At 49.1% G+C, this 21850-nt stretch overlaps 1 protein-coding gene across 1 annotated transcript; it reads left to right on the top strand.

The window, feature by feature from the left end:
• Window positions 1-409: 409 nt before the first annotated feature.
• LOC144720708 (acyl-CoA desaturase-like) lies at window positions 410-21242 on the top strand. The gene is made up of 5 exons (XM_078597684.1): window positions 410-1434; window positions 3924-4054; window positions 15480-15685; window positions 16795-17027; window positions 19624-21242. The coding sequence occupies exons 1-5, from the start codon at window positions 1065-1067 to the stop codon at window positions 19821-19823; spliced, it is 1140 nt and encodes a 379-aa protein (XP_078453810.1). The 5' UTR covers window positions 410-1064; the 3' UTR covers window positions 19824-21242.
• Window positions 21243-21850: the final 608 nt, after the last annotated feature.

The raw sequence follows: 21850 nt of genomic DNA, 5'->3' as shown, positions 1-21850 counted from the left end.
GCAGCTTTGACGAGAGAGACAGAGGGAGATGCGTCACTCAGGAGAATTAATTCTCATTTCGAATTAATTCTTATTTTTTTTTCCTTGACGGGAGATGTTTTTCTTCTTCTATTATCTCTTTGCACACATTTGTTTTATTATTATTTTAAGGGAAAAAAATGTGGGGGCCTGTGAACATCGCTCGCTCGTTTATTAATTTATTCGATTCGCCGAGCGGCGATTTCAGCAGCAGCAACAGCAGCGGCTCCGCGCGCGCAGGAGGCGAAGAAAAGGGAAGACGAGCGCGAGACGCTCACGCGACGCCGCCTCGGCCAATGGGGGCGCTCGCCCGGCTCGCGGCCGCTGGCCAATGGGCGCGCGCGGCGGCCTTGCGCGAGCTCCTCCCTCCGCCTATATAAGGCGGAGGCCCCCTGGCCCCCACCTGGCGAGAAGCAGCAGCAGCAAAAGCGGACGGCTTACCACCTCCGTTCAACACTCTTCCTTCTCTTCCCCTCTTTATTTTTTTTAAACTTCTCTCTCGCTCACATCTTTCACTCTTGCCCCCCCCACACACTTTCCACCTCTTCCTCGCTCTTATTCTTCTTCTTTCACTCTCATCGCCCACTCCACCGTCGAGTAACGGGGCAACTAGAAATAAATTTGGCTTCAAATAAGAGCACGGTAGAGGAGGAAATTTTAAACTGCAAGAGGGAAAAAAATCGTTGAGTAAATTGTTTATTTTATTGTAAACATAGAGGATTAACATTTTAAAAAATCGTTAAAAAAATTACTAAAGCAACGAACAGCAAAGCAAACTAGAATAATAATTTATAAATACTGTATTAACAGTACAGTACCTTAAGCCTAGTTTCAAAACGGGTTGCGGCCACCATTAGCTACGCAACAATTCTAGCCAGAATAAATATCGTCATCAAACGCTGCTGCCTTCCCACAACCAGCCACGACCACCACAATCCCCGTCTTCTCCCCCCCTCCACTGTTGGCCCAGTGCTTCTGAGTCGAGAGCGGGGCAGAGAAATCGGCTGCAGTCGACCAAGTCAAAAGAGACAAGAATAAACAGCACAATGGGTCTCAGGGAGCGCAAATCACCCTCGGAGACGGCTCTCGAATGCCAACAGGCGGTGGACAGGAGCGGACCGGAGTATGTGGACATCCTGGAGATTCCCGACCAGGAGGTCAACAAGAAGACATCTGCCACCGAGACCAGCAGCAGCAACGGCGGTCCTCCCTCCATCACCAGCAACGCCGCCGATTCCTCCGTCTCCAAGGCGACGGAGGACGATGACCTGAACAGCAGCAGCAGCATCGTGTCCTCTGCATCAGCTCCACGCCGAGTCGTGTGGAGGAACGTGATTCTCATGAGCCTCCTGCACCTGGGAGCTCTCTACGGACTGCTACTGCTGCCCGTAGCTCACCCAATCACCTGGGCCTGGAGTAAGTTGTGACCACGTTAAACACATTTTTTGTATTTTTTCCACTGAGCTAGATATGGTTGTTGTTGTTGTTGTTTTTTCAGAAGCGACCTGGCCACAAATGGTAGCACAACGAATGTGGCTGATTTGTGTGGATATTTCTAGCAACTCAATATTCTCAACGCGTGGAAAAATCCACGGGGAGAATATTCAAACTACAAATATGCAGGCGTCAGGATCGGGATCGAACCCACGACCTCTTGTATACCTGGCTAGGTAGTTAACAGCTCGCCACGAATTCTGGGTCTTCTAGCTGTTAGTAGTGGGGATAACGTGAGAGAAAGAGAGTGCTTGGGAATTCATTTTAAAAGTGAGGTTTGAGGTGGACTTTTCATGGCATAAAGTGCATTTAAATAAATTATAGGGAGAGATTAAATATTACTAAAAATATTTTGAGGTCGACTTGTCATGGATTATAGGACAATTGAAAAAAATAGAAAGAACATCTCTCCGAAAAGAGCTTATAAATATTTAAATAAAACCTCGGACTGGGCATGGCTTAATAGGTATTAATAAATAAATAAACTCGGAATGAATATGAAGTTCACTCAATATTGTGGCTTTGAAGGCATCTTATTTGCTTATTAATGTTACATAAATGTAATGTATTACCAGCTGAACCCATGAAAGGCAGAAAAAGGTTGCTGCATATTATTCAAGGGCATATAGCGCTTCCAGAAATCCATACATAATGGCGGTAAATTTCACAATATTTAATAACTGTAATTATATATATATTATAATAAATAATATAACTTTTAAGAAAGCCTCTCGGAGCATCATGTGATAGATGATGTACCGCCACCACCAACCGACGCTGGCTATATTATTTGCACAGTGGTGGATTCGGGCCCTCCGGCATTGCATGATGGGCTGGGCGGGAGAGATTGTTCGAGAACCAACACCGGCGCGCCTATTGACACCCCGTGCGGTAAAAACTGGAAGGCAGCAATAGCAGCAGCAAGCAAGCAACATAGCCACCGCGTTGGGTGCTATTATAAACGCCCGCGCGCAGACTGCCACTGGCGTTTGGCGTGCCGTGCATGGCATGGCTGTGGCTTTTTTTTCTTTTGTGAAATGGTCTTTTTTGGATGGCTTAGGGTGGCCCTCGGCCCAACAATTAAGCTGTGTCGTAGTCGTAAAACAAATTCGCCTCGGCTCCGTCATCGCAGAATGCAACGCAGAATTATTTTGGGAGAATGTTAAAACATTTCCCACAACTCAATACATGTTATCACACGTGGGTCTTTTTTTAAATAAATATTTCACACATCCATTTTACAGTATTCACGCGTTCCAAAACTTACTGGCTTATGTAACAAACAAAAAAATGCGGCTTGTGTAACACTGTACCTCATGCAATTCATAAATGTCCTTTGCAAACTTCATATAGCCACGGTCCTGTTGTAACCGACCGTGCAGTAGTTTTGACCAGCTGCTCTTGCAAGCTACGAAGACAAACCCCATGCCCTGTAATGACCCGCATTTAGTATTCTAGGCCATGCCTCAACCTGCGCTGTTGTTACTGTATTATTTATTGCAGAACGAATAATTTTAGATACGTCTTGATTTCCACTTGGTTACAGGCAGACAATGAACACCAAGATAGCCTAATTTTATTTGATTGCCTTCCTGATCGTGTTGCACATTTATTTGCCAGAAAAAAGATTGGCAGCCCCTCGTGTTTAAGCAGATACACGTATACTCGTGTTTGTATTTCTTCGAACTGTTTGCAATTGGTCACCTCGACTTCTTTTGGCCAGATTGGGAAAGACATAACTAATGTGGTAAAACTCTCCAGTTTTTTCGGCAGGCACGGATAATACTTGACATGCAGAGAGCGGTGCTTCAAGCAGTCACCCACTCCCTCTGCCCCTAACCTCATGGGTGCTTTAGTCCCACTGCTGTGTCGTCACTGGCTGTATTTGGTGTTCTGTGCCGTTATATGTACAGTGAGCACTTTTCCAGTGGGAGCCCAAAGGGCCACCCCTCTATAACACTGTTGTGTGTGATATGTTCTGTATGCTTCATGCAGGGGTGTGGAATCTGACTTCATTTCGCCATGGCCACATGAGGCCTTGCGCTTAGAAATGGCCGGCAAATGATATTATGAATCCATCACCGTAAGCAAGCATCTTGGCCACACGAGCCGGGTTCTAGAGGGGAATATTTTCGACCTCATAACTCTTTCTAAATCCAGCAGACCCTGGCCACCTGTTGAGAACCCTACCTTTTTTTTCGTTATTGAGTAATGGAAAGGTGTACGTGTGTGATTGTATGGCCGGCTGTAGGTATTCAAATGTCCTATTTGGCCCTTGGTAAGAGAAAAGGTTCCCCCCACCTCTGATGTAACGGCGTTTCGCGTCACGCGCTGTTTTCATTCGGAGCGCCATCCGCTGTGCCCATGCTGCCCCGCCTAACCCGCGTTGCTGTGTGGCGTGCGGTGCGCAGCGTGGTTCTGCTTCACGGTGAGCGCACTGGGCATCACTGCGGGCGCGCACCGCCTCTGGAGCCACCGCTCCTACAAGGCCTCCTTGCCGCTGCGGGCTCTGCTCGCCGTCGCCAACTCCATGGCCTTCCAGGTGAGCGTGCGCTCATGCCGCCTCGCCAACGCCGCCACCGCCGCAAGCGACCGGCCATCTCCGCCACACCTCCACCACACCTCTACCACACCTCCACCACACCTCCACCATACCTCCACCACACCTCCACCACACCTCCACCACACCTCGTCATCGCATTTCACTCAGGGACTTCTCTATCACATTACACTAATGAGCATCTTGGAGGTGGAGACTTCGGAATCGGGCAGCTACGGTGATTCACCTTGTCACACCGTCTCACACTTTCCATCTGCCCTCTGGTTTACATCATTTGCTCAGCCCTAGCAAGGAACCTTCATAATGAGCGGCTTTCAAATTCGACCCTTCCATACAATTTTCCCTCACAACCCCCCCCCCGCCCGCACCTTCAATTAGCACGGTTGGCTACGAACGGTGCGAAATCAGTTCAACATAAATACATACGTGCGGGTACCCATCATTGCCCCTTTGTTGCTTGCCTAATGATGTCTCAGCTGAATGGCCGTTGGGAGTTCAGGTTTTCCTTTGTAAGACATCCCTTGCCTCACTGACCATCTTTCCAGACAGTCACACTGCAACCCTGGATATTGGCTTATTTACAAGTGTTGACTCGTCACCTGGGTGGCACTTTAGTCCAGCTCAACATTTTGTTTTCTGCCCTTGAACCCCTCAGTGATGGTGTTTGCACCTTAAATGTTGCAAGTTAATTCTGTGAAATTATTTACCAGTTGGAATAGCAGATAAAATAAATCAGCAGTGTTGTTTGAGCATCACTGCCAGAGGGCAGGGTGACTTTTCACTTGTTGAGTGATAACGGGCTGTTTGTAGGTCTAGATAACGTTTTATTGCGCACTCACTTGCCCACCAATTTATCCAGTGAAGAGGGCAAGTCTGGCTGTGGCTTCACCTGGAGTAACTTCACTGTGACATCATAAAAGTATGTTGTTAACAGCTGGTACATTCCATTGCATCACATGTCTTACAAAGCAGTTTTTGATGAGCTCATTAACAAACTGTCGAGAAAAAAGAATCTTCTTGTGCTTGAGTATATGCAGAGCTAGGAATGTGATGGCAAGAGCAGTTAGGCAAATTGGATATTTGGAATAGAATGACAGGAAAGTACTAGAATATATCAAGACGAAAAGGTTGAAATAGGTGGGCCACGCGCAGGATGCTTCGAGGGCAGGTTGCTGAAACAGGATATTGGGAGTGGTACCCAAAGGTCTGTGACCAAACCGAAAGAGCGCTGAAACCAGATGGTGGGATGAAGGTAAAAGCAGGCCTTGGAAGGCAGACGTCAACTTTGTAGCAGCTGTAGGATCTAGCAGAAGGATGAAATAAACGGTGATATTTTGTGGCACGCTAGCGAGATGTTAACTACTTTGCCGGGTATACAGGAGAGGGCATGGGTTCGATTCCGACCCAGACACATGTATATTTGGAGTTTACATGTTCTCCACCGGAATCACGTGGATTTTTCTCCGGGTCCTCCGGGTTTTCCCTCCACATTTAGAAACACGCGTTTAGAGTATTTGGCTGCTATAAATTTCCACATGATAAGGCACTTCGTTGAGCTATGATTTATGGGCAGGTCGCTTCTGAAAAATAACTAAATAACTATATAGGGAAGTGGTAAAGTAAAAAAATAATTTAGTTTAGTAAATAGTTTATTTTGTGGCATCACTGGCTTTGACCTTGACAATCCCCACTGGATTCCTCCAATGATAGTGAAGATACCATTTGATTGCCTGTATTTGCAATAACCTGCTATTCAAACACTGGCGTGCTTTGCTTCATATCTGTACTGGTTATTATCATCATCATCACAAACTCTAAAGATCAGATGAAGACACACTCTCCGAGGGGGTCTGGGGTGCAAAGTACATTACAAAATGTCTAAGCATGGCAAAAAAAAACCTGGCCAAAAGTTATACAGCTAAAGATAACCTGCCATAATTGCTTGTTAAATCGATAGATGTGCTGCGTTGTTGTGAAATGCAACTTATGAAACCGCCCACACCCACCACCGACTCTTAATTAGAATTGGCTTCGGTTGAGCCCTCACCAAAATTTATGAATTCCCATTCTGTGCCCATTCGAGACATTGCCTGAATTTGTCTCCTATCAACCTCTGTGTTATTTACCAAATCTGACATTGCAAATCACAATGATTCACCGTGCCTTTGAATTTCATAGCCGCCCATTAATCAGTGGTGGGGGCAGGCCACCCAATCGTGAGCCTCGACGTGACCACACAGCCATTGGCCGATCACGCCCCGGTGGGTTTGTGCACCAACTCGTTAGCGGGTTTGAGTGCTTCCTGCATTGATTGATATATTAATCAATCACCCTTGATCTCAAACATCAAATGCTTTTTTTTGCCAGCTATTTCTCTGTACAACACACACCAAGGTAAAGAAAATGCACAGGAAAAAATAAACATGAGATTGTTTTTCCACCCCGATAAATACAGTTTCTCCTCTGAGATTGCATGCTCTCCCTTTAAACAAAAGCCCTTTTGTTAACATGTGGGAATCTAAAGCCGCGCGTGTGCCTGCGTACGTGTGCGCGTGCCTGCGTGCGTGCGCGCGTATGTTCGCATCTGTACAGTGCTGATGTGCGTGGGCGTGAGGGCAAGCGCTTGCCAGAATGGCGTAAGCAGCATCATCGTGACCCGTTGCCAGGGCCGATGCACGTCCTCTTTATGGTACCAATCTGTACTTGGCAAGCCGCCCTGGTACAGTTGTGCCATGGGGTGGTTGCGCTAACCCATTGTACCGTGCCGCGATGAGATTGCAGCACTATCCCCTGTTGGGCATTATTGAGCTATTGTGCGCTCCGCTACGCTCAAGCGCTTTGTTGTACGTTGTGCCATCCTGTTTGCAATACGCTGTGCCGTGAATTGTGCGAAGAGCGAGGTGCGCTTCGCTGTGCTGTGGGTGCCAGAGGGTGTGCTGATTGGCATTGCTCTTTTTAATGCATTGTCCCGGGGTGCGCGATTTAGCATTGGGTGTTGTAATAAATGGGTACTTTTTCTCCCTTACTAATCCAACCACATTCGCATCACCGGTATAGTCGATAAATACAGCATACACACTGAATCACAGACATGAAATTCTATGCATACAAGCGACGGATATTTCTGTAACGATTTGCAACAGGCATTTTGTGTGTGGCGTGATCACTCGACCTTTCCAGGCAAAACATCAAATGTGGAAATTGTCGAAACCGTGCTGCTGCGCAGGGCCAATACTACACACGGATCTGCGATTTTTAGATGTCTCGCTTGTGCGTGCGTGTGTAAAACAAAAATAAAAAGCGGATAAAAAAAATCCTAACCAATACAATTGGGATTCACGTAGCAGCGAGGGCGTGGGTGAGAGGTTTTCTAAACACAGAGCTGTGCACGCTGCCAGAGAAAGCCCGGATGTCATGCGCTCCAGGCCACATTTGCCGAGTGGCTCGCTGGGCCGCACAGGCGCCTTGCAGCCTCACAAATTGGGGGGGGGGGGACTGATGTTGAGCTAAGCTTTTACATGCCCGGTGCCTATCGTGAAGGGGTGGGTGCACGTCTCATTATTTTTATGAATACCGCCCAGAGTCAGATGTTGCACAATAATCCGACGGTTTTCTTATTTTTTTTTGTCGAATCGTTGTCTCTGGGTTTCGCAGCACACAGGGCACCTCAGCAAATGTTGCTTACGTAACCAATACTGGACGAGTTCGATATTAAAAGAAGGTTTTGTAAATAAACTGCTGGGTCAGATTTAATTTATTTTGTTTATACGGGGAGAAAGTCAGTGGTGGGGTTGGGTGGGTGGGTGGGTGGTTGGCATTTTGGAGAAAACAAAACAACTGCCTGCCAAATCACACACACACAGTTTCAGCACAAGTATTTCAAAATGCATCCATCCTCGTGAACCAACGATCATTTTATCCACTTCACCATTCTCACTATCTGTGTCTTTGCGAGCATTTTTATCGCAAACGTTGTCACCTTTGCCACAATCGCGTTCATCGTTGAAGTCACGTCAGCTCGCGTTCGCTCGTGGTAATTTTTGTCCCACATTTGCTTCGTTGATCGTGAGTGGGGCCTTCGCAATACGCTTTGCGGCAGCCTCGGTGGAGAGATGTTAACTCCCTCACCTGGTATACAGGAGGTCATGGGTTCGATCCCGACCCCTGATGCCTGTGTATGTAGAGTTTGCATGTTCTACCAATTGTCGTGTGGATTTTACTACGGGTCCTCCGGTTTGCCCCTCCACCAACATGCGTTTCAGAGTATTTATTTGCTTTGCATTTCCATGTGATAAGCCGCTTCGTTGAGCTATCATGGCCAAGTCGCTTCTGAAAAAGAGCAATATAGCTCAGGGTGCCTTGCCTGGTAAAATAAAAATAGTAATAGTTTTTATATAGTTTTTGGCCCCAGTTGGGTGTTCAAGATGGAGGTGGCATTGGGGCCTGTCTAGTGCCGATATTGCTCATCACATTTCCCTTTCTTTGTAAAAATGCTTTCCTTCACCGACGTCGTTGCAACATGTCCCACATCAGAAACGTTCTCGACTCTTCCTGCTGCCGAGATGGTAAGCAAGCTTGGTCTTTAAAACTTCTCCACAACCTGCGCCACATATCTATCTTACCTCATTTCTGCCGATACAGTCCTGTGACAAATCCCCATTATCAAAACTGAAATTTTATTACAAACAAATTATTTGCTTGTCACTCACTTTCCTATTCTGCCCCCCTCAGTCTGGAACTCCCTTCCCCTCCATCAATTTAACACCCACGGTCCCAATCTCACGTATAGCACCCTCCTCTTCTCACAGGTGTTTGGGAGCAGTGCCGCGGGGATCGTACGGTGGTCAAGGTCCCCCGGCCAGAGCCCCCAGAACCTCGCAGCGCCAAATGTATTTCCCACTTTCCAACTCTCCTCACCTCCCCTGGCCACACCGAATAATTTACCTCCCCCGTTGTCGGAAGGCCTCTCCATTCATATCCCCCTCACTCCCCGCCCCCCACTTTCCCCTCTCCTTCTTTGTTCTTTCTTCCTCGACCACTTCCCTACTCGCCCCATTTCATCGTAGCAGGCGTTTATTTATTCATTTTGCACTAATGCCTTCTAAGCTATTTTAACCAATTCTTAAAATTCAGTTTTTCTTAATGATGCTTTATCACATCTCAAACGTTCTGAGATGCCCTGGTGTGAATTGAGCTCTATCAAAAACTGAATTGTTATAGTCCATCAGAACAAAACTCCCGTAGTGGCTGTCAAGCACACACAATCTGCTCCAGGACTGTACTTCACAGAGGTAAGTCTTTGAGGAGCCTGGCGATTGATGCCCAGTCTCTGGGGGCTATCGCCAAAATGTTCCGTGATCAAGTCCCCCTCGTCCAAGAAAGACTTACGGAGGAGTTTGTAGCATGCGAGGAGAAACAGGAAATACCCAGAGAGAGCCCATACACACGAGAGGCTCACACTGAAGTGCCCCCCACACACGGGGTCATGAACCAGCTTGCCGTGCTGCCATCTCATGGCGAGCCTGCAGTTCGGCAGACTGGCACAGCACATGCTGGAGGCCTGTGTAATCCACCCACCCTGCCTCAGTGACGCGTCGGGTTGCATTCCCCGCACAGCAGCGTGCGCAGTATTTCTGTACGTCACCTCCCGCGGTGTTTTCTTCAATTGCCATTTGTACATTGTTGATCGCAAACTGCTGGCGAGGCAGTAAACCAAAAACAATGTTGAATTGCTCGCTCTGTTGGTTGCTGGGGGGGTTTTCTTTGTGCGCGACGATTGTGGCTGTTTGTGTCACGCCGCCCCGCTTGCCGTGGTTCTATCCCGCGTGCTGCGTGCGACGCTCGCAGCACGCGGGATGTGCGGGGCTCGAATGCTTTTTGTGATTTTCCTGCGCGTGCGTGCGTGCGACTTTGGGTTACGCGCGTTTTGATGTTTTGTTTACGAGCGTTGGTTTTGTCGGTTGTGTGTGCCGTGTTACAATTGTGCTGTTTCTGCTGCTCCCGGTTTACGCCTGCAGTCCAGCTTTCAGTCTCATTCACTTGTAAATTAGGTTTGTGTTTAAAAAGCAAATCGGATGATCTATTGCTGTTGATTTGTAGGCTGCGGTTGCTGAAGTGGTCTGTGCCTTGGGGACTGCAGTGGTAGAAGCTGGACTTAAGAGTCAGGGCTAGCAACCAAGGCTTCAAAACCCAGACTGAGTAATACCCTACAACAGTTTGACAATTGGTATAGTTTGGGTTCACTGTTATGTGTTTTTTTTCCTATGCGAAGCATGCGGAAACTATGCAGCGGTATGACAATCGACGTCGAACTTATATCGAATACAAATCATAAATATGAATTTCTAACACTCGCAATGCGATGCATGTATCATGGGCCTAAATTTGTATTTTGGTGGATGAATCAATAATTGCATTCCTTCTCCTTTGTCAGAAACTGCTTTCACACTCAATTTCAGATGCACATCAAAATTCTCTCGACCGTTCTGGCACCTTCCAAATTTGGCTCGCGAAGTGCCCGTAGCAGACAGCTCCACTTGAATCATCACTAACGGTGTCGTCATTATCGTCATGGCTGTCCATCACGATTCCATTCCCCGCTTCATAATAAATACGTGCCGGAGGTGCGCACCGGTTGTATGGGACGAGGGAGGAGCACCCGGCAGCGTGAGGATGCTTGAACCACCACACATAATGGGGGCTGTTAACGCAACTTCATCTATTTGTGGACAATGTAAAATTTGGTAAATGTGCTCGACTGTGGCATTGGCAAACACTACAGTTGGAGTATGACGTGTAATATTACGAGCAGCAAGACATCTCACTGCTGGGCTCTCCAGATGTCTGCACATTTCAATTAAGCGTCTGTACTCATTTATACAGCAACGGCGATCATTATCGGCTGGTGTACACAGCTGGACTTGGTGATAGATGCCTGATGGGTGGATGTAGAATTAGCATGCTGCTGCAGTGCCCACCGTGGATATTTACCCACCATTCGCATGCTTTTTGAAGAGCGCCTCCCGAAAGTAGAGTCTTTGAGCATGCGCTGGATAACACGGTTTTATTGTAATCGGTAGGCTTGATGAGCGGGGGTACGAACGGCCATGCCACTTGCTTGTGAAGGCAGGGGGGAGTGCATGTCGCACCTCTTAATGCATAAATTAAGGAGCCCATCGCCCAGGAAGATTCTGAACTGTTGGGCAACGGCGCACGCGGTGCACCGCTAACCGTACCGCAGCACATAGCGACGTTTTGTTTGTCTCGCTGAAACCCGAAATGAGAAATGCCTCAACCCTGCGTGCCTACATTGTAATGGATTATCTAATATTGCAGTTTGAAAGCACGGCCCCAGATGCACTAATGCATTGTGCCTGGAGTGGAAGTGAATGCGTGTGTGTGCTTCACCGCTTTGTAAATCAGCCTGGGTCGCTGCTGAAGTCCATGTAACCACTCGATGCTCTCTTCGCCATTACTACAGCCTCTGCTACATTATTAAGGGGAAATATTTCCCATAGCTTCCGTACGGTTAGGTCCTCTATCCAACTGAGCCTTTGAATGGTCTTCAGTATTACGAGTTTATAACGCCAGTGTTTCATTGCCAATGTCTTTGGTTGTTCTTCTGCCTGTGACCAAGTCACCTGGAACACACACAATCTCGTCGGTTGTCGGAAGCTCAGCAAGATTGGCCTGGACCATCCTGAAATGGGTGGCTATCATGCACAACAGGTTGTTTATTGGCTGTGGGGCCTACCTGGTGGACAGTGCAGCAAAATCCTTTGTTGAACTATACATCTATGCTCCCTGCCCTCACCAACTGCGGTGAACAGCGTAGTGGAGTGTGGTCAAACAGCCCCTAGGGCTTGCACGGCATGGGTAGAGCTGCGTGAGTGGGTGTACATGCTTCGTGGTACGACAGAGCAGGTAGCGTTCTCTGCACGCAGTGCCGTCTGTGACACGTAATGTTTACACGAGTCGGTGTTTGTGGATATTTTTACGGACTGGTGATTCATCGGCTGCCTGCCGACGGTGCCCGTGACGTCTTTCCGGTAGCTCGGAAGACGATGCGGCATGGTGGCACATGGCTGCAATCCAAGCACTTTTGGAGGCAGGGTTGGTGGGTCGCACTGAGAAAATCAATGTGCAGTGAGACTCCCAAAACTCGTGCATGGATGGCCAGGTGATGGCAGTACAAAGATGTCTTTGCAGACATTTGGGTATTATCTCTTCACATGCATGGGTTTTCTCCATTCACTATTTCCTCCTGCATGCAAAAAATGTACTGCATTATGCAAGATCCTGCTGAATAAGAATCAAATCTCCATGAGACGTTTTTGTATAAATTTTGTATTAATACGAGATATTATTAATCGTATAGATTTGTGGATTGGAGCGATGTAACAGTGGTTTTAGCGCACTGCAAGGAAGGTGAATTTGCGGCAAACCGAGTTTAATTCCCACCCACGGCTAACACGAGGAGGCCCCTCCAACTTCATCAACCGTCACTGACCGGTATGGTGAAGTATGATCGTACAACCCCCCCTTTAACTAACGCAGTGTGGCAAGACCTTCACCCAGCCAGCAGTGGCTTGACAAATGACTACAAATTCTAAATTGAATATGCATTTTTTTAAACGGAGAATCATTCTTGTGCGGTAAATGCGTAGTTGCGCGTAACGGTCTTGGTCTTTTTTTTATCCGTCCATTTTTCTCCTCCGGCTTCTTTCGCGGCGGACTTCGTCTCCGCTGACACGCCGAGGTGCTCGTCGCCAGGGCAACGGCACGTGCCGCTTCCCCTCCCGAGCGCCGGTATCGGACGCGATGCCATGCCGGCTCCTTATTAGTTATTACCTGCCTCGGTCCGTCGCTGTCGTGGAGACTGCGGCCGAAGAATGACGACGGAGGCGGCTGCTATACAGTAACAACAGCCACCACCTCCCGTCGAAAAACAACATCGTTGTGCGGACTCTTGAGAATATTCAAGTGCTTTACGCTTGTCGAGTACCAACAACAGCGTGGTAATCGGCTCGTTGGAGCTGGTGATTTAGGAGAAGAAGAACCACCTCCTCGGTGCGTTTTTTGTAAACGTCAGCTGACGCGGCGTTCATCCGGCAGGGATGTAACAAGTCGCCTCCACGGTTCCATTAATTGGCACGAATCGGACGGTGGGGTGGTGGGGGGTGTTAGGATTCAAATCGCAATTCCATTGTTTTGTTGTCATCGCAGAACACGTCGAAGCTATAGCGGTATGAGCATATATATAATATATACACATTTGAAATAATTGATCAGCGTTACTTAATTGGTGAATAAATCATTGGCTGAGTGAATGGGTGAGCGCATTAATTGGTGAGTGGGTGAGTGTGTTGTTCTGAGCTGCAGTGCGGATGAGACCGAGTCCTTAACATGGGTGTCGGAATCGACACGTCGCTACAAATCTCCAAGTAGATCAATGATTGAAAGTGGGATCTGTCTGCAATCTGAGCAACTGGTTATCGGTTGGAGGAGATGGTGGTGTCGTTGATAGAATGGGGTCTCGATAATAATTAGACATTCAAACAATGCGCGCTATCATATTTTATGATGTGCTTTTTTACTCCTTTTAAATATTTAATTTTTTAAGTATCCCCACTTCATGCATCATTATTCATGCGACGCAATGATTGTCTTAGGTGATAATTTCGCGAAAGGCAATATCCTAAATAAAGATTGATGGTTAAAAGTATTAATAACAGATTAGGACCATTTTACAATCCACTGCTGAATGATGAAGGCGGGTTTTTTAAATTGTTTGGGATACCCAGATTTGGATCAGATTTCACTCGCCACTGATACTAACCGTGGCTGGAAATCAAACTCGGGTCACTGGGCTCATAGCGCAGTGGGCTAAACCACTCCATCAGCCGCTCCACCCCCAGCGTCTTGTCATAGTGGCTGGAACAATCTTCAGTGTTTCACATGCAAGATTATCCATCAGGCCTGGGTGTCACAAGTGCCGTAAGCCCTAGCTCCCCGGTGACTTATCCCACCTGCCCGACTCGCTTTGATGAGCCCAAGGTTCAGCTCAAGTTCGCGCAAATTTAAATCTTCCCATTTAAACCGAACCTGACAGAGCAGCAGCTGCTGATGAGAGCTGAGAGCCTGGCTGCATGTGGTTGAGCCGTTCAATGAGAGCTTTCCGCGTAAAGAGGTACATTTTTTAAAGTTCATATTTCTGCTCGAGTTGGTGCGACTTCTTCAGCATTTCGAACACCACCTGAAAATCGGCCTGTTTTTTGACCAGTCTAAAATGTGCTTCATATCCTGGAGCTCATCACGCACGATGGTGCTGGCTGGAGCAGTGTTGTCTTTGCTCGTGTTCTCTGGGCCTGGGATAGGTATATTGAGGTGCGCGCGTGTTGTGTTTGACGGTGTACTGTTTGTAATAAGCGCCTTGCCTTGATGATGATGATGAAAGGTCCGGTGTTTGCTTTGCCTCCAAATTGCCTTTTGTGTGTACGTACGTTGAACCGCTTTCACACCGTACGTATCCAACCGCGCTAATCGGAGGTGCAATTAGTGTTGCTGCGTGCGTGTTGTGGAGCGCGTTGCCTTTGTCATCGCAGCACCGTGACATCGACTAGGTTACCTCTGCCACGGGTAGATCTGCTGGCATTTATATTGTCCTGTTCTGTTTACGTGACAAACCTTACTTATTGGTGGTGGCGGGTTTAATGACGCATTTATATTTATGCGATCTAACCCAAAAACAACCCCCTCTATGTTGACATACAGCACGCAATTTATTTTATGTTAATACAAATACGATGTAATCTTGACAACGGTCTGTTTTGCCACCAAATAGAAGTGACGTAATGTAACCTTTACGCGGTTTCGGACCGGTGTTATCTTGACATGTAAACTCTGGACTGTTCTCAACGTATCAGCTCATAGCCTGTCAAAACATATTCTGCTGGATTGCCTGACGTTACAGGCAAGGGTAAAGCAGTTTGGAACCCATTCAGCTGTGTAATTAGGTACAGTGGTTTATTGTTGTTGTTTTGTACAATCAGTGCGTGGAATGTAAATATCTGTTGTTGTATTTAGTGGCATGTTATACAAAAGTGCATTTTCCCTCCTTAATTTACACTGTTTTAATTGGCAAACTAAATGAAAATGTTCCACTTGAGATACTTCCCGCAAATGTGCCACATTTTTTGTTATTCCAAGTGGAGACCCTTGTTCTCTCAACGGACTCTCACCTGGACATAAACGAGGGCCATCGGTCGATCCACTCACTCACTGCTTGCGAACTCTGCTCACCCTTAGGCGTCTGCTGCTCGTTCGACCGCGTCTGACCGCTGGTGTTTTTTTCTCGCCTCGTGTGTGTGTGTGTGCGTGTGTGTGCGTGTGCTTGCCGCGGCTCTAGAACGACATCTTCGAGTGGTCACGTGACCACCGCGTGCACCACAAGTTCTCGGAGACCCACGCCGACCCGCACAACGCCAAGCGCGGCTTCTTCTTTTCCCACGTGGGCTGGCTCCTCCTGCGCAAGCACCCCGAAGTCATCACCAAGGGCAAACGCCTCGACCTCTCGGACCTGGAGAAAGACCCCATTGTGCAGTTCCAGCGCAAGTACGTCAACAGAGGCGCGACAAGGGGGAGAGGTTTATTCTCCGCTTTCGAACTCCGCTGGAAAGCGTTAATAAGTTATCTCTGTCTGACTGGAGTGCAGCAGGGGCGATGGGTCACGGTAACACTCGTAAAGATTATCCCAACGGTGATAAAAAAAATTGTTTCAAGTTGTGTTGCTATTCGGGACCTGCCCTACGGATAAACGAGCCACATTAACCAGAGCAAGGACGCCCAGATCTTGGCAGGTGAAATAAAACATAAAATGGCGTTAAATGGATAAGCCCGTTGGGCCAAGGCGGCCTTGGTCACATGCGGTGGCTCTTTTCGTGAAGGCGCTTTACGCGCGATGTCACCGTGTCACGTCGCACGTCAGTGCACCGCATAACGTCGTCGCCCCCTTGTGCAGCTAAGAAGGTGACATCTTTGCCGTCGATGAAGCACTTTCGAGGGCAAAAGCTTGTTGGAATGCGTTACGGAATCCGCATAATTTTTCCTTTTTTGCCCAATGTTAAGCCGTGATCACCGCTCGCAGTTAGTGGAGGTTTTTACGCTTGTGAGTAATTCCACGGGCCAGTTGGGGCAAAAACGCGTTGCGTCGCTCGCAAGCACGCACGCACGCGGCACGTTGGAAGAGAAACGCAATCCACGTGTCGGGCTAAAAGGGGATCGAGTTGGTATGAGCAGATCCACAAAAGAGCAGGCGGTGCAGTGGAGGTTGTAGAAGGGGTGTGGGCGATGGGGCGAGCGAGGTCGCTGGACATGAGAGAAAGAGCCCCGTTCACTGGAGCCATTTTGCCCTGGCATCACGTGTAGTTGCTGCCCACATGTCACCGTGCCCTGATTTCCAAGTGCGGTTTGCTCATCCTAGGGGGTGTGTTGAGCATTTATTCTCTCCAGCCTTGACCACCACGTACTAAATGCCCTATGGTGGTGGTGGTTGTGGTGTTGCCCGAGGTCGTGCGTAGTGTCGAAAGCTTGAGAGGTGGAATGCTCTACCACATTTGGATCACGAGCAGCGGCCGAAAGCTCGCATGGTGTGCCCACAACGTCCTCATCTCTCTCCTGCCCCCTTCCACCTCTCTGTCTCTTCCCCTCCCCACCCCCCCAAGGTACTACAAACCCTCCGTTGTGATCATGTGCTTCATCGTGCCCACGTTGGTGCCCTGGTACTTCTGGGGAGAGACCATTCACACCGCCTTCTACCTGGCGGGGCTGCTGCGATACACGCTGGCGCTCAACGCCACGTGGCTGGTCAACTCGGCGGCGCACATGTACGGCATGCGGCCCTACGACAAGACCATCAACCCGCGGGAGAATCGCTTCGTCACCATCAGCGCCATCGGTGAGGACACGCCACATTGAGGCGCGCCGCAAAAGTGGTTTGAGCAGTAATCGATTGTCATTCGTATTTATTCACCCCCTGGCAAAAGAGACATCATGAATGAGTGGTCAAGATTTGACGCTGCGATTTGATTCGAGGGTCGATTGCTTCAGCACCAGCTGGTACTGTCTGTCTCATTCTGTCATATTGCCTTAATAGCTTAAAGGTAACAGGGAGTTTGAGCGAGCGCATCCTAAACGCTTGACGTCAGCGCTGCTGTCCTTCCCCCGCACCTCCGATTAGCACGGTTGGCTACGCACTTTGCGAAAACAGTGCAGCATCCACACGTTCATGCGCCGGCAAAGATTGCGCGACACCTTGGGGCTCTCATCGATGGCGAGCTCTCGCTATCTTCTCACGCACTTCCCCTCTCTGCAGGAGCTTTCGCCTCCTCCCACCTTGGCAACATTCCCCAAGTCCATGATTGCTTTCTCCCCAGCTGCCGCCGAGACACTCGCCCGTGCCACCGTCGCGTTACGACTCCACCACCGCAAACTCTCCCCTCCTCTGTGGCCTCCCTAAAATTGGTCATCTCCACAAACTCCAGATGTGTTTTCCATAACGCGATGGGCCAGACTCCTCGCCTCGCACCCACAAATGAGACCATGTCACACTGAATCCTTTCAACGAGCCCTGGTTGTTGTGGACAACTTTGGAATAATTTTGGCCGGTTTTCTTAGAGGCTAAGTTGCTAACAGCAGCACGACGCTGCAGTAAAGTGTTGTTACAGGAGAGTTGTCGCTGTCCCCCTGTTACAGACAGATGGATAGGCAGACAGAGCTAATGAATAAACACTTTCAACCCGAGTTTAAAATCAATGCCTATTAGTAAAATGTATTTTTCTAATTAACAAAATGAAAGAGTTGAAGGGGGGATAATAATACGTCTCTTATAAGTACAAATGTATAATTTACAGAGTGATGTCACCGTGGCATCTGTGTCAGGCTGGGTGCAATTTGAGGCTTCTTTGTATGCGCTCACACGTGTGTGTGTGTCTGCACTAGGGGAGTGACAGTGCAGTGGTTAGCACGCTGCGCTACGAACCCAACGACCCAACTTTGATTGTCACTCATGACCAGATAACAGTGGCGAATATTTGAACCGGTCCTAGGCCATGGCTAGGTCGAATCAGCATCAAATCAGTACCTGGTGGTGTATGTACAAACTTCAGACCTGGGGAGACAAAGGCGGTCGGGTACGGTGTTGGCCTCCCATCGACATTTACATTTTAGTGCTGCCTATTATCTCATGCCACCTGAAATTATCACGTGGTGTCAAAGTGCAGTGAGCCTCACACGTATATACTTGTGACATTGCTGCTGCCAAGTCACGGAGAATGGCAGCGGTTGTGTGCTGGCTTTCAATTGCCCAACAGCGACCCAAAAATAAACATTGTGACTTGGAAGATAGCAGCAGCAGCCATGTTTTTTGCACTGCTGGCTGAAGGCCTCTCCACATTGTCACCATCCCTCGCAGTCCTGCAATGCCACACTCCGCCTCGCAGTCATGCACGTGAGCGGATCTCACCGCTCCATCTCCGCCGCGATCGTCCTCTCGGGGCGCGTCGTCGTGTCCTTTCGCCGACGTTCCGTCGCGAGCCCCGTCTTGTCGGACGTCATCCATTTTAGCACCGTGTGTCCTGCCCAAGCGCGGCACTCTTCTTCACGGCCTACACGTCTCTTACATTTGCGCTCGCGCGTGGTTTGTGTGGTCTGTCTCCTGCGAGAGCTTCTTGTGTTTGCCCTCTGATGCCACCAAAGTGTGTATACCCACGAGGCAAAGGTCGACGTGAGGTCAACTGCAAAACTCGACCGGCACCGGATGTAGCTCGCAACTGCGCCGCACGGAAGCATTTCTAGAAGTAGGCACTGAGTCTCCCGTTTTTTAAATGAACAAAAATTGTCCAGGCATCATTTGCACGCGCGTTTAGTCAAATTGGGTTCGCGAATTATTACCCGACACCTGTTCCCGCTTCTTTGATGGTATCCACAGTTGCTCCACGTGTTTCTTTATTCGTACTGCGAAGGACAACGATTACCTCTTCAGGCGTAACATGTAGAACATCCTCCTCTTCCTCGCCCATACATTGTTTTTGTTTTCCTTATTTGAGGCCTGATTAGATGTTGTTCTATGTGATCATGAATGAGTAATGCTGCAGTAGTTGTTATTTATGTACTGTTTGCATGTGCACAACTGTTCCCTTGTGTTGGAGATTTGAACGTGTTTTTATGTAAATATCATCACCATCATCACGATCCATGGGCCGATAGCCCGTAGGTGTCCACTGCGCATTCCGTCATTTGTTGTTTCCACTTTCTTCTGTCTTGTGCCAATCTGCTCAAGTGGCCGCATCTTTCTGGCAACAATCTCTTTACGTCCTCATGAAGCCACTCTCTGTGAGGGCTTCATCTCTTTCCGGTTCCTTCCATTTTTCCAACCACACACTTTACATTTCCCTGGTGTTGTCCATCCTACATATATCTGCACACACACATAAATAACGTGAACATCGGTCGCTCTAACGAATGTGTGCGTTTGCGCGTGTGTGCGCGTGCAGGCGAGGGATTCCACAACTACCACCACACGTTCCCGTACGACTACGCGACCAGCGAGTACGGCTGGCGGCTCAACCTCACGACGATGTTCATCGACTTCATGTGCTGGGTGGGACTGGCGAGCGAGCCCAAGAAGGTGTCGCGGGAAATGGTGATGGCGCGCAAGATGCGCACGGGCGACGGCAACGGGCGCAGTGGCTAGCCGCAGGCCCGCCGCACGTGGAGCCGCACGACGCGACCGAGGTGGGGGGGGGGGGGGGGTCGTGGGGGGGGGGGGGTCCGGGGGGACGCACGTCACCGGCGGGTGCTGCCTCCTCCCCCTCACCCCCTACGGAATCCGGCCGGCGAGCGGTCCCCCCCCCGTCCCCGCCCGCCCCCTCACCGTGTTGACAAGGGGGGGGGGGGCAGGGGGGGGGCGGCGGTGTAGACAGAACGGGAGCAGCCCAATCCTGAGGCTTGTCTCTCCGCGGGAAAATGCGCCCCTCGCGTTGGGTTTTCGAGTAACGCGAAGCACTTAAAATTATTATTTTTTAAACCCCTGAAAGAAACGTAAAAAAAAAACACTCGTGCGCACCGCACTTTATGAAATTTTACGCACATCGTACGCCCCCCCCCCCCGCCAAATCGTGGCTTCCGGGAAGGTGAGTCCGTGGGTCGAATGCGTCTCACCTTTGCGGAGCCCGGTCAGTGAGCGCCGGTGCGCCGCGCTGTAATTGCGTTCCCAATGGGAAGTGGCACGCTAAATAAACACGTTAATGAGCATCCACCCCCCCCCCCCAAAGGACCCAGCGGCCCGATGCATTTTCGCGTCTCCCGGCCCCGAGAGTGTCGTTTTGCCGGCGCCGAGCGCAAGCACGTGACGCCGTGCGATTGGTTTTTGGCCCAAGGCCGCCGGGAACCCCCCCCCCGCCCAACGCATTCCGATGGCTGCAGCGATGCTGCTGGGTAGACCAGGTGACCTGGTAGTTTGCGCACGGACGGGGTCACTGCTGTGTGTGTGTCCCCCAACTCGACTCATCCCCCACCCCTGCCAACCCCATCTCTACCCTCCCATCACTGACCTCTTCCCTTACCACCGCCCCTCTTTAATCCCATCTACTACTGCCCCCTCCTTACCCTCATTCAATCCGACGCCCTACCCCTCCCAGACGGGCCAGGTGACAGTGATGTCCCTTGTAACCTTGTGCTCGTTGTGAACCGCTTGACTTAGCTCTTACCTGTTTACTGTTTGCTCTATGTAGCACATGATTTCGAAGTGATAGGCTTATACATATATATTTAGATATGTGATGACAACAAATATTAAAACCACAGGTGAAATTGCTGACCATCTGTTGAAAACAATAATTTCTAACTTTGTGAGTTTTTGGATCAGATCTGGACCTGGAGCTTGTGATAAGAGATTTAGGCACAGGAATCTTTAGTTCGTATTTTTACAAACTTACTTTTGACTGTGCCAACTAAACAACGAAGATCAGACGACACTGCTGAGCTTTTCATCGAGTTTTATTTAATTGAACTGATCAGGAGGCGTTTGAGTGTATGCAGGCAATCCGATCGATGTCTGATTAACTGCTTTACTGTTTAAAGAAAATAATAAAATAAAAAAATGTCGACAGAATGAGTCTCTGGTGTGCAGTCGCGCGCCGGTTTGTTCCACCTCGCAGCGTGAGCTGTGCGGCCGCGGGCTTCAGATGGGGCTCCGTTGTGTGCGCACACGGCCCCACGCGTCTGGATTGTTCCTGCGCAACTTTGCAGTTCCGGGTCTCTGTGCGGTCACACTGGGTAACTGAGACAAAGCTTGGGCCCAGCTAATGAAGGGCAGTGACCCCCCGCTCTCGCCTCGCCCTGCTCTGCCTTGTTGTGGGGAACCCTCGCCAGAGCATAACCACACGAGCCAACCAAACTACAACAATAGTCATAACCACACGAGCCAACCAAACTCCAACAATAATCATAACCACGCGAGCCAACCAAACTCCAACAATAATCATAACCACACGAGCCAACCAAACTCCAACAATTATCATAACCACGCGAGCCAGTCGAACTTAATCCATAACCCTAATCGACCAACCAAACCCTACACCACCACACGAGCCAAACGGCCCTACCGACAACGCTGGCCACACTAGCCAGCCAGACTTTCTAACCGCGACTGCCAAGAACAGACTCACCCTCACACTCGGCTTAATTATAATCAAGTCGGCCAACGAACCGACTGATGGG

This window comes from Lampetra planeri, chromosome 9, assembly GCF_965212315.1.
Source record: "Lampetra planeri chromosome 9, kcLamPlan1.2.h2, whole genome shotgun sequence".
In the NCBI taxonomy this organism is placed as follows: Eukaryota; Metazoa; Chordata; class Hyperoartia; order Petromyzontiformes; family Petromyzontidae; genus Lampetra; species Lampetra planeri.
This window is presented reverse-complemented; position numbering and strand designations above follow the sequence as displayed.